The following is a 13,043-nucleotide window of genomic DNA, read 5'->3' as shown; positions in this document are numbered from 1 at the left end:
ACTTTGGTGAGAGAAGCTCAAGGTTGAAGGCCCTGTGTGTAAAGCTACTCTGTGAAGCTCCCGTATAAGTTTGGGGTGAGATGAGGCTCTGTGAGAGCGAAGTGTTTATCTGCATAAGAAAGATGCCCAGCATGGAAGTAATGAAGGAAGTATAAAGGACTTTATTTGTTATGGAAAACTTGTTATTGTAAATAGTGTAACCATATTATTTTACTATAAAGAAAAGCCTCCTGTGGAAGAGATAACATTGGTCTGTGTGTTTTTGTTCTTTTTATCACTTTGACCAGTAAATCACATTACAACTTTTAGGTGATCCTCATAAAAGCGTGGCCCTATTGCCTGGATGAGGAGGGGGATTAGATGGTTGAGAGATCACAGCCGGGCCTCTGGTTGAGAACTATGCGTATTTGGGCTTTCCTGGTCCACACCAGCCCAATGACTTAATTTGACTACATAACTAACCCACACCATTTTGTGAACCCTTGCTGGCTGTTGTACACTAATGTGGCCGTTTTATTTAGATTTATATTATTATACAGTAGAATTTTGTCTGACTACGTGTAGTTTTATTTATGGATGTCAGGTTTAATTTACTGATGTTAGGTTTTAATGTTACTTTTATATGTGAGGTTTTTCTGGGATTTTATGTTAGTATTGTGTGTTTTATGTAGGCATTGAATGTTTGCCATTGTTATGCTGGAATCTGCCCTGAGTCCCCTCAGAGAAATAGGGAGGAATACAAATAAAGTTATCATCACCATCACCATCATCAGAAACAAGATGAGTTCACAGCAAACAAGATCCCTCTGCTGGCTGTTGTATTGGATCACATCGGACACTTCCCAATTCTCTAGGACTGTTTGATGTATCGGCGAATAATGCGTGCAGATCCCAGTAAGGTGACCTTTTGCAGTTGGCAGATGGTAATTTTGTCAGCATTGATTGTGTTTAAGTGCAGGCCAAGGTCTTTAGGCGCTGCACCAAGTGTGCCGATCACCACTGGGACCACTTTTACTGGCTTGTGCCAGATACTTTGCAGTTTGATCTTTAAATCCTCGTATCGTGTAAGCTTTTCCAGTTGTTTCTCTTCAATCCTGCTGTCGCTTGGGATTGCAACATCAACAATCCATACTTTGTTTTTTAACACGATTGTGAGGTCAGGAGTATTGTGCTCCAAAACTCTGTCTGTCTGGATTCAGAAGTCCCAGAGTAGTTTGACATGTTCATGTTCTGTAACTTTTTCAAGCTTGTGATCCCACTAGTTCTTTGTCGCAGGCAATAGTATTTGTGGCACAGGTTCCAATGAATCATCTGAGCAACAGTGTTGTGCCTCTGCTTGTAGTCTGTCTGCTTGTAGTCTGTCTTCTTGCAGCAGCTGAGGATGTGATTTATTGTTTCATCTGCTTCCTTGCAGAGTCTACACTTGGGATCTGTTGCTGACTTTTCAATTCTGGCTTATTATTATTATTATTATTAGTAGTAGTATTAGTATTAGTATTATTTCAGTATCTCAAGCTGGCTGATATTTCAAGGCAAGTTTATTTTTAAAGCAATACTTCTTATAAATGGATAGAACTTTCCCATCCCTTCTTTGATGGACAGAGATCATTTCAAGGAGTAAGTGGAAATGAATATCAATGGAAGGCTGGATGTATAATAAAAGATTCTGAATTAAGACAATCAGCAAAATGGAAATGAAATTAGCAGCTTTCCAAATTCCTATTTTGCCAGTCACTTGCAAAAATAAAATAAAATAAAAGAAAAGAAAAGAAAAAGGTGTTACGGGAGTCTCATTACTAGAGTGCACATTACTTTTGCATAATTGATCTCAACTGTGATGTGACTGCATCATTATACAGCAAGACCGTATTCCCCTCTCATTTTTAATGCTGGTGGTACATTCCAGAGATTAATAAAGCCATGATCTTTGTAACCAAGCAAGATTTACTTTGTTTGAGAATTATAATAATGTCCTATCGACCACCAAGGTCAGCCCCTGTAATGAATACGTCCTGAAACAGACTGGAAACTGTAATCAATGTCTGCTTTATAAGGTGCATAAATTCGAGGCACCGTCCTCTTGGAAAACAGCAGCAGTAAAGTAAAAGATTAATGAGCAAAAGTTCGTGTGTAAGAAAAAGTGGAATTACACCCAAATCTCCTAAAATATCAACACTAGAATAGACTTGATGCTAATTAAAAAGAGCAATCTCACAGCTCAGTGCTTTGCATTGACTAAATGAGATGTTATTGTAATGTTCCCTCTCATGATACTTAAAGAGTATCTGGACTCGGTGGAGCTTAAATTGGATTACTGTTGATTGAATGCTTTTTGGGTATGCTCAAATACAACTCAACACAATGATAGACGCAATGCTTGAATACTGTTGTTGATGCATACCTTTAAATCATGTCTGACTACTTTAAAATAAACCTATTATTGGATTTTCTTGACAAGATTTGTTGTCAAGAGGGAGTTGCCTTTGCTTCTCTCGGAGGATGAAATAACGTGACTTGTCCAAGGTAACCCCATGGGTTGCTACGGCCAAGCAGGGGTTTGAACCCTGGTCCCCTGAGTTTGAAAACCAGTGTTCAAACTACTATGCATACTTGATGGTATCTTGTAAAGGAGGAAGGTAATAATAATAATAATAATAATAATAATACTTTATTTGTACCCCGCTACCATCTCCCCGAGGGACTCGGTGCGGCTTACATGAGGCCGAGCCCAAAACACAACAATACAAGCAATAAGGTATATTTCTTTTGTCTGTATATATTTCTTTTGTCTGTATATTTCCATTTTCCATCACTGTATTCCAAAAGTAATTAGTTGTTCTTCTCCCTTTGGTATATACAGGGAGAATGAAGAGTCGAATGTGCTCCAGTCTTTTATACAATTTTTTGTGTAATTTCAAACTGCATCTAGTATTTATTTATTTATTTGCCGTATTTATATACTGCCCCTCTCAATCCGGAGGCGACTCGAGGATGTTTGCAGTCAGCAGTCAATGCACCCAAACAACATAAATACAGTTTAAAAATTACATATAATATGAGCCATAAAAAAAAAAACCCACAAGTCCTCAGCGTCTCATCATTAAAATCATTTTTCTGTCGCATTGTCCAATCTTTCTGTGGATCTCAATTTATCTGTTACACTGCGTCTGCAAATGCCTGCTCAAACAGCCACACTTTAACTCTCTTTTGAAATGTTAGGAGGGAGTGGGCTGATCTAATATTGCTAGGAAGGGCGTTCCATAGCTGAGGGGCCACCGCTGAGAAGGCTCTGTCTCGCATTCCCACCAGTTGCATCTGCGAAGGGGGTGGACCGATCGCATCTCCCTCTATGAACCGGCGCAAACTTTAAGATCTTCCGGGGAAGCCCTCCTTTCGCTCCCACAAGCATGGTTGGTGGGGACGAGAGAGAAGGCCTTCTCAGAGTCTATGGAGTGCCCTTCCTGGAGAAATAAGACAGGCCCCATCCCTCCCCTCTTTTCGTAAGAGCCTGAAGACCTGGTGGTTTAAACAAACCTTTGAGAACGACTAGTTCTAGCTTAGCCCCAGATACCGTTGAAATTGGCCATATTTTTTTCTACCAATTACCCAGGGTACTTTCTTCTCCTATTAGCTTTGGAAATGTACAGCCATAGACTCTACCTAATTTCCCGGGCCCTCTAAAATCGCACTAGCCTCGGCCCGGCTTTTGAAATTGCCTTGAACAGGCAGGATTATTTTAAATATATATGTGCTATTGTGGTTTTTAATGCTTATACTGTCTTGTTTGTTTTAGGTTTATGCTGTTTCCTTTGTATGTATTGATTATGTTACTTAGAAACCGCTCTGAGTCCCTTGGAAGAAGGCATGATTTTCTGTCTATATTAGCAAAACCAACAAGGTTTTGCGCCAGTCGAGGGAACGCTGGGGTTTGACTATGAAACTTCTGTCAAGTCAAGGGATTTCTAGTTCCATGTTTCCTTTGTTTCATGTTTCCAAGTTTTTGAGGACTGTTCCTAAAGATCATGTTTTGGATTTATTCTGGCTTTGTATTTCTAGTTTTTGATGCTACTCCTGTACTTTGATTTCTGTGGATTGTTCCTGATATTTGGACTTTGGTTTTTTATACTATTTTGCTGGATTGCTTTTCATATATATTCTTTAACTAGCCATTCCCTGCCATGCATTGCTGTGGCCCAGTCTGATGATCTGGAAAATAAAGTAATATGAAAGTGTTGGTTTCTAATATATGTAATGTCTTCCTGCTTGTGGGTAAACAGTATTTCTTCTTGTTTCCTTGTCAGTATTGATGTGGAGAGTGTCTGGTTTGTCTACTATGGAACAGGCAACATATAATTATCCTTCTTTAGGGGTCCCCTTAAAATCTAGGATACTATATCTCTCTCTGTGTAAATCATATCTATCTATCTATCTAATCTATATCTATGGCTGGATGGCTCTTTGTCAGGAGGGCTTTGATTACATTTTCTTGTGTTGGTGAAGGGAGTTGGACTGGATGGCCTTAAGTATTTTCTGTTAGTCAAGGGGGTTCTGTGTGGGAAGTGCCTCAATTCTGTTGATAAGGGGTTCAGCATGCTCTTTGATTGTAGGTGAACTATAAATCCCAGTAACTACAATTCCCAAATGTCAAGGTCTATTTCCCCCAAGCTCCATCTGTGTTCATATTTGGGCATATGGAATATTCGTGCCAAGTTTGGTCCAGATCCATCATTGTTTGAGTCCATAGTGCTCTCTGGATGGAGGTGAACTACAACTCCCAAACTCAAGGTCAATGCCCACCAAACCCTTCTAGTGTTTTCTGTTGGTCATGAGAGTTCTGTGTGCCAAGTTTGGTTCAATTCCATCGTTGGTGGAGTTCAGAATGCTCTTTGATTATAGGTTGACTATAAATCCCAGCAACTACAACTCCCAAATAACACAAACAAGTTTCCCCAACCCCACCAGTATTCATATATGGACTCCTACAACTCCAAAACTCAAGGTCAATGCCCACCAAACCCTTCTAGTATTTACTGTTGGTCATAGGAGTCCTGTGTGCCACATTTGATTCAATTCCATCATTTGTGGAGTTCAGAATGCTATTTGATTGTAGGTGTACTATAAATCCCAGCAACGATGAAAGCGACAGCTCCCCTGGCGCCCAGAAAAAATTAAATAGCCTCTGTGTATGTCTGTATATGTTTGTATGTCAAAAATTGGCATTGAATGTTTGCCATATATGTGTACACTAATCCGTCCTGAGTCCCCTGCGGGGTGAGAAGGTCGGAATAGAAAATCTGTAAATAAATAAATAAATAAATAAATAATAAATAACTACAACTCCCAAATGACAAAATATTTTTTGAGTGATGGTCACTCCTTGGGTTAGTAGGTGTCTTGTGTCCAAATTTTGTGTCAATTTGTCCAGTGGCTTTTGAGTTATGTTAATCTCACAAACGAACATTACATTTGTATTTATATAGATAAACTGCTTTGCTATTTTACCTTGGACTGGGGTGTGTGTTAAGTACAGATCTGGGGTACATCTCGGAGCAGGCACATAAAGCCAACTGAAGCGCCTATCCATTGTGTAAGTTTTCCATGTGCAATGAGAGATGCTTCCTTCTACTTCAGTCCAGAGCAGCTCCTGTAACAGGGATCTCAGTGCCAGCCTAGGCATCACCATTCTGTTCCTACGCAGCTGAGTATTGGATTTAGTTCTTAAGTTGGACACTGATTGGGTTTTATTTCACTGGTCTTAAAATATACTCTGTTTCATGACTTCAGCTACCTAAGCTGCAGTTCCCATTATGCTTTTGACAGTACGGGAGTGCTCCCACCGGTGCATGTAAGAGAGTGAAATATGCATCATCTCCTGGAAGAGAGGCAGAGATGCTGCCAAGCTGCTCCTGGAGTCGTGCCATTCTTGGAGGCCGCAATGTTTTCTTCCCCCTTCCGTTTTTGACACAATTGTGTGGCGGAAGCCGGTCCAATCCAAGTGAGTAACTACGCGCCTTTCACTTGGATGGAAATACGATTAAATTACGAAGCGGCCGGCTTGCTTGAACACCACTGAAGCCGCCAATGTTTTCAATGATGCCGAGGGAAGACCGCTGCTCCGCAAAAGGCTAAAGTTTCCTTCTGCTTTCCCTGCAAGTGACAGGTCATTTTGTCTCCATCATCTGTAGCGCTGATAGCAATTACAGGGAATTTGTTCCATTAGGGAAGTTTCTTCCATTTTAGCATGCCCTCTTGTAAAAGGAATCAGTTCTGCCAACAGAGCAGCGGATTAATATTTGCCAGTTGATTCCACAGCAAACACTTTTTTAGTGGGGTGGAGGGAGGCACAACAATGCTGTCACCGTAGCTTAGTTGTGACTGTTGTGCTACTTTTGTAATGCAAAGGAAAAAGTCTTAAAAATGGAAGGAGAGCAGGGGGAGGTTTGTATGTGTATGTCTTTATGTGCGTAACTTTATTAAATTATTTCTGTTCTCAAATGTCTGGAATGAAACAAATATGAGGGTTGAATAAAAAGTAATGCCTCCACCTTTGTAACTCCTCAACAGATGGCAGTACTGGTATGCGGCAGGTACTGGCTTGTTCAGTAGACTCTCCTCTACAATTCCATTTTGGCAGGAAGCCTTAGCATTGAACGGTTGTGTTGTTAAAGTGTGAAGCTTGGTAGTTGATTAAATGTCCTTTAACCAGTATCTGGCCACTTGGAGTGCCTCTGGTGTTATTATAAGAAGGTCCTCCATTGTGCATGTGGCAAGGCTCAGGTTGCATTGCAGCAGGTGGTCTGTGGTTTGCTCTTCTCCCCACTCGCATGTTGTGCATTCCACTTTGTGGCCCCATTTCTTGAGGTTGGCTCTGCATCTTGTGGTGCCAGAGCGCAGTCTGTTCAGCGCCTTCCAAGTCGCCCAGTTTTCTGTGTGCCCAGTGGGGAGTCTCCCATTTCGTATCAGCCATTGATTGAGGTTCTGGGTTTGAGCCTGCCACTTTTGGCCTCTCGCTTGCTGGGATGTTCCAGCAAGTGTCTCTGTAGATCTTAGAAAACTATTTCTAGATTTAAGTCGTTGACGTGCTGGCTGATACCCAAACAAGGGATGAGCTGTACGTTAGACTCCTGCAGAAGTGAGAGGATCCCTCTTGTCCTTTGCTGAACGTAGCATTTGTTGAATTTTCTTGGTGGATCTGTTGATAGTTTGTAGGTTGTGTTTCTTCATCAGCTTCCCAATGCGGTCAGTGGTTCCCTTGATGTATGGTAAGAACTCAAAACTATAGTTTTAGTTAATGTTAATGTCCCTGTCTTTGGATTATATTTTTTTAAAGATCCAACATTTTAATTTCAGAATAAGACAAAGGGAAAAAAAACCAAAGAAGATTCTCTGTTATATGAAATATATGTGACAGCCAGAAAAAGAACAGAAGTAACAAAGAAAAATGGCTGAAGCCAATTATTTTCATCCAAATGGGCTTCTGTTGCACATGTATTGTAACGTGAAAGTTGTCCTTTTAGTCCCTAATTGTAAGAGAATGCAGAGAACCATGACAACACACATTGTGTCCTGGAAATCTGAATAGAAATCTTTTTTGCAGTTCAATGAACACAGTACATTTATACGGGATTAAAACAAAAATTTTCACAATGCTATTATCCTCACAATTATGTTTGTTACTTGACAGGGCTGCCTAGGAGACCTTTCACTGAGAAACATTTTATGGAATTCTATATCTATGGTTAATTACAATTGTCATTTTAAATAGTCCCCAAACAACCCATCCGTCAAGAAATATCTCTTACTAGTTTGCTTTTGCACAATTTCCATCCAAATGGGCCTTGCCTACTTGTTTCTAGAGGTCTGCTGTCAGATATTTGATTATTCTATCCCAATCTGTGAATGCCAACCTTTTATTCAGATAGTTTCTGGCTATGTGCCTCTCCATGTTCTATGGCTCTTCTGTGCCCATTTCTTCCTCGATTAATATTATTAGAAAAGCTTTCTGCTCTTTCATTCTCTCTTTCCAAATGCAACTCAAATGTCCCAAGTTATCTTGTTTTCTGGAGTCCTCTGCTATCTAAATGGATTGGCTGCTGGTCCATTTCCAAGCACAATTCAAAGTGCTGGTCTTGACCTATAAAGCCCCTTTTGGTTCCGGTTCAGTTTACTTGTCTGAACACATCTCCCACTATAGAATAATAGAATCCTAGAGTTGGAAGAGACTTCATGGGCCATCCAGTCCAACCTCATTCTGCCAAGAAGCAGGAATATTGCATTCAAATCACCCCCGACAGATGGCCATCCAGCCTCTGTTTAAAAGCCTCCAAAGAAGGAGCCTCCACCACACTCTGGGGCAGAGAGTTCCACTGCTGAACGGCTCTCACAGTCAGGAAGTTCTTCCTCATGTTCAGGTGGAATCTCCTCTCTTGTAGTTTGAAGCCATTGTTCCATTGCGTCCTAGTCTCCAAGGAATTAGAAAACAAGCTTGCTCCCTCCTCCCTGTGGCTTCCTCTCACATATTTATATATGGCTATCATATCTCCTCTCAGCCTTCTCTTCTTCAGGCTAAACATGCCCAGCTCCTTACGCCGCTCCTCATAGGGCTTGTTCTCCAGACCCTTGATCATTTGAGTCGCCCTCCTCTGGACACATTCCAGCGTGTCAATATCTCTCTTGAATTGTGGTGCCCAGAATTGGACACAATATTCCAGATGTGGTCTAACCAAAGCAGAATAGAGCATGGGGAGCATGATTTCCCTAGATCTAGACACTATGCTCCTCTTGACGCAGGCCAAAATCCCATTGGCTTTTTTGCCACCACATGACATTGTTGGCTCATGTTTAACTTGCTGTCCACGAGGACTCAAAGATCTTTTTCACACGTACTGCTCTCGAGCCAGGCATTGTCCCCCATTCTGTATCTTTGCATTTCATTTTTTCTGCCTAAAAGTGGAGTCTCTTGCATTTGTCCCTGTTGAACTTCATTTTGCCCATCTCTCTAATCTGTCAAGGTCGTTTTGAATCCTGCTCCTGTTCTCTGGAGTATTGGCTCTCCCTCCCAATTTGGTGTCGTCTGCAAACTTGATGATCCTGCCTTCTAGCCCTTCATCTAAGTAATTAATAAAGATCCTGAACAGGACCGGGCCCAGGATGGAGCCCTGCTGATGGCACTCGTCACTTCTTTCCAGGATGAAGAGGAAGCATTGGAGAGAATCACCCTCTGGGTTCATCCATTTAACCAATTACAGATCCACCTAACCAATCTATGATCTACCTCAGAGTGTACAATCATCAGGGGAGGCCCTGCTCTCGATCTTGCCACTCTCGCAAGCGCATTTGGCAGGGATGAGAAACAGGGCCTTCTCGGTGGTGGCTCCCTATCTATGGAACACACTCCCCAGTGAAATCAGGGTGACTCTCTCTCTCTTCTACTTTAGAAAAAAGCTTAAATCCCACAATGCAGTTCATGGTTGCTCTTATTTCTCCAGTTACCCTGCAATTTGTGAATTTTTGCAGAACAATAATTTATTATCTGTGATTCAAGCACATGAAGCCCAGGACGCTGGGTACCGAATGTACAGAAAAAGCCAGACTTTCCTTTCCAACCATTTGGGCAGCTGTCTGAGCAGCAACTGCAGTTACTTACTGTATGAGGTCTGTCAATGAATAGACGATGGGAAGGAAACAGAGAGTGTGACCATCTCCAGGGCCAGTCCGGGATATTGCTACTCCATGTGTTACATGTAACAAGCACCTAGTTTCTCCGAAAAGTATGGAGAAGCACATGCAAAGTATTCTGTGGTTTCTTTCATTCTTATTTATGCAATGATTTCTAATGAGAAGGATGCTGTCTGACATTTATTGCACCAAAGACCATACACAATGATCACAGCTGATCTAGATGGAGTCAATTCCTGCAGCCTTACCTTCGAGGGAGATAGTGAGGATACGGGATAACTATGAGCTGGGAGTTTGGAATGATGGCCGTCCACTCCTGTTTTCTTTCAGACTGAAAGTCAAGAAAAAAGCACTTGGGGAACGTTCTACAAGTTCATTCCAATTTTCACATCTTAGACTGAACGGTATACATGTAATGCAAAATCTTAAAAAAACTACTTGACATGATATGGCTATGTTTTGCCATCCCCCGTTGCACTGTAGCCCCGGAACACCTGTTTACCCAACACCACACAATGATCAGATAATCCAACAAGTAAAAGTTTATTAATGAATAAGTATAAAAGGAAAAAGGCAAGTCAATAAAGAAGCAGCAAAGTACAAAAAGTAATTCACAATGAGATCAAGAGTTCATCAGCTTATGAACCAAGGCATCAAAAAGCAACCCACAGAGGCTTGAGTTAAGACATAGCAAAATAATCCTCAAGCAAGGTATTGTTCAAAAGTTATATTCATAAATATGAAATCAGGAACACAAGAAAGGCAAAACCTCTAAGAACATGAACTCATAAAGGCCTCAATCCCTCCCATGACATCACTTTGCACACACCTGCTTTTCCTCTTCTTATCTCTAAGCCTCTGAGAAAAACAGGTTTTTCTTCGTTTTACATTCTGCCTCCTAATTTCGAGGTGACTTGATCTGGAAAAACCTTCACCCCCCACATTCTCCTCCAAAGATCACTCTGGTCTATTCTCTTGAGAACAAATATAATTTTCTCCCATTGCCTGGGAATGGCCTGGAGATTCCAAAACATATTTCTCTAGGCCACTGCTATCTTCCACAGACTCCTCAGACATTACAGGTTGTAACCCATCATCCTTCCTCATCCTCTAAGCACTCAGAAAGCTCATCTGATGCTTGCCAGGCTACAACACCCCCTGCAACCAAACCCTCCTCAAAATAGAGTTGAAAGGACTTTACTAAATGAATGTTGATGCCATTCTTGCAGCTACTTATGTGATACTCACAGGGAGAAAAGTTCATCCAATTCCATTGAGCTTACATACACAGTAATTTCAGCCTGACAGTCAACATTGCTATTCTCGGGGTGAAAGCCCACCAACATGCTGTCATGGTCCTACTCTTCTGAGAAGAGTTCAATGCGAGTTCAAACAACACACACACATTTACGCGGAAAAAAAACAAACCCCAGAGTTCCTTGAGAAGAGTGGTTTTCACATACCGTTTCACCAAGCGGACGAGGAATGCCGACATACAAATGATCTAGGAAATTGGCACTGCGGCCCAAGCCCAACACATTATATGGCAGCTGGAGGGAAAAGTGGGCTGACTGGCTGAGCTGTCCAGCTAGAATGCAACGAAAAAGAAAAGGAAATATATTGCTTAATGCCTTCAGAACAATACTTTTAAAGGAAAAAATCAGCCTGAATTTATGAAAACCTTTTAAACATTGTCATCACCACAACCATCATCATCATCATCATCATCACCACCACCACCAAACTTGGCACACAGTTCTCCCATGACCAATGGAAGGGTTTGGTGGGCAGTGTCCTTTGGTTTTGGAGGACTCAAACACTGATGGATCTGGACCAAACTCTACTCGAATACTCAATATGCTCAAATGTGAACACTGGTGGAGTTTGGGGAAAATAGAACCTTGACATTTGGGAATTGTAGTTACTGGGATTTATAGTTCACCTACAATCACAGTGCATTCTGAACCTCACCAACGATAGAATTGGCCAAACCTCCCACACAGAACCCCCATGTGGGCCACAGCAACGCGTGGCGGGGGACGGCTAGTATAAATAAAAATTATGTTGGTTTGTGGGATTAACATAACTCAAAAATGACTGGGCAAATTGACACCAAATTTGGACACAATACACCTATCAGACCAATGAGTGACCATCACTCATAAAACACTGAAAAATACTGCAGTAGAGACTTTAAAAGCCTACCTGACAATGTATGCGCAAAACCACATATATACACATATACACATAAATACACACACAAAACACATATATACATACTGGGCCACAGCAACAAGTAGCAGGAGATGGATAGTAGCCTATAAAACTGCCCCAGGTAGGCTGAGATTATGGGTGCCATGGTGGAAACAGTGGAAGGAGAAGAAAGTCCTAGTTTTTCTGGTGCTGCACTTTGGCAAATATGAATCATAGAATCATAGAATCCTAGAGTTGGAAGAGACCTCATGGACCATCCAGTCCAACCCCCTGCCAAGAAGCAGGAATATTGCATTCAAAGCACCCCTGACAGATGGCCATCCAGCCTCTGTTTAAAAGCCTCCAAAGAAGGAGCCTCCACCACACTCCAGGGCAGAGAGTTCCACTGCTGAACAGCTCCCACAGTCAGGAAGTTCTTCCTCATGTTCAGATGGAATCTCCTTTCTCGTAGTTTGAAGCCATATGACATGGAATCCTAAGGTGGTCTTTCTCACTTATGGATATGAAGCTCACTCGGGCTCTCAGCTAAGTCATCACTATCACAAATCCCTAAACCAGCACACAGTTTACGGATTCATCTCAACCACAGGGTTCAATTTGCCTATACAGTTTTGAAAGCAAGAGAGTGAATGAACAGAAATGAATCAAGTTAAAAATACAGCCTGAAAGGATGCTGGTGATGAATAAGCCACCTGGACCCATCAATTCATTCTGTTTGGATCATAAGCATGAGATTCTTGGCTTGTTTTTTGGTGTGCGCTTCATGGCATACTCATGTGTCGTAAGTTAAGCAATAAGACGTGACAGATGTAAACCTCCCTACAATAAATTACAGTCTGTGCCAATGAGGGGAACTTGTAGGCAGCATTTTCCTCTAACTAGACAGGACTTCTGACACCACAGTTTGGTCTCTGGCACTCCTTTCCTCCATTAACACTACCTTTCGTACCTTTCTGAGGTAAGGCACACTAATACCTAGATAATGACGAACGGAAACTGTGAAAATCTTCCATAAGTTTCATCACTTTCACAATGCTGATGAAAGGATTAGGATTCAGGTGACAATTCATGCTGCTTGGGCAAAAGGAACAGGCTTTCTATTTTTAATCCATATATTCAGATTTCAGTTTGTGTTTCTACGTGGACTTGTG

The 13,043-nt window shown here is 41.5% G+C and overlaps 1 protein-coding gene across 1 annotated transcript in view; it reads right to left on the bottom strand.

Moving 5' to 3' along the window:
• Nucleotides 1–13,043, bottom strand: part of ITFG1 (integrin alpha FG-GAP repeat containing 1) — a 183,650-nt gene that overhangs the window by 12,869 nt on the left and 157,738 nt on the right. Inside the window, exons 15-16 of the mRNA XM_060788362.2 lie at nucleotides 11,142–11,266; nucleotides 9,927–10,009 (exon numbers count right to left, since the gene is read on the bottom strand). Of these exons, the coding sequence (XP_060644345.2) occupies nucleotides 9,927–10,009; nucleotides 11,142–11,266 (208 nt within the window). The remainder of the gene's footprint in view (nucleotides 1–9,926; nucleotides 10,010–11,141; nucleotides 11,267–13,043) is intronic.

Source organism: Anolis sagrei, chromosome 8 (assembly GCF_037176765.1).
Source record: "Anolis sagrei isolate rAnoSag1 chromosome 8, rAnoSag1.mat, whole genome shotgun sequence".
In the NCBI taxonomy this organism is placed as follows: domain Eukaryota; kingdom Metazoa; phylum Chordata; class Lepidosauria; order Squamata; family Dactyloidae; genus Anolis; species Anolis sagrei.
This window is presented reverse-complemented; position numbering and strand designations above follow the sequence as displayed.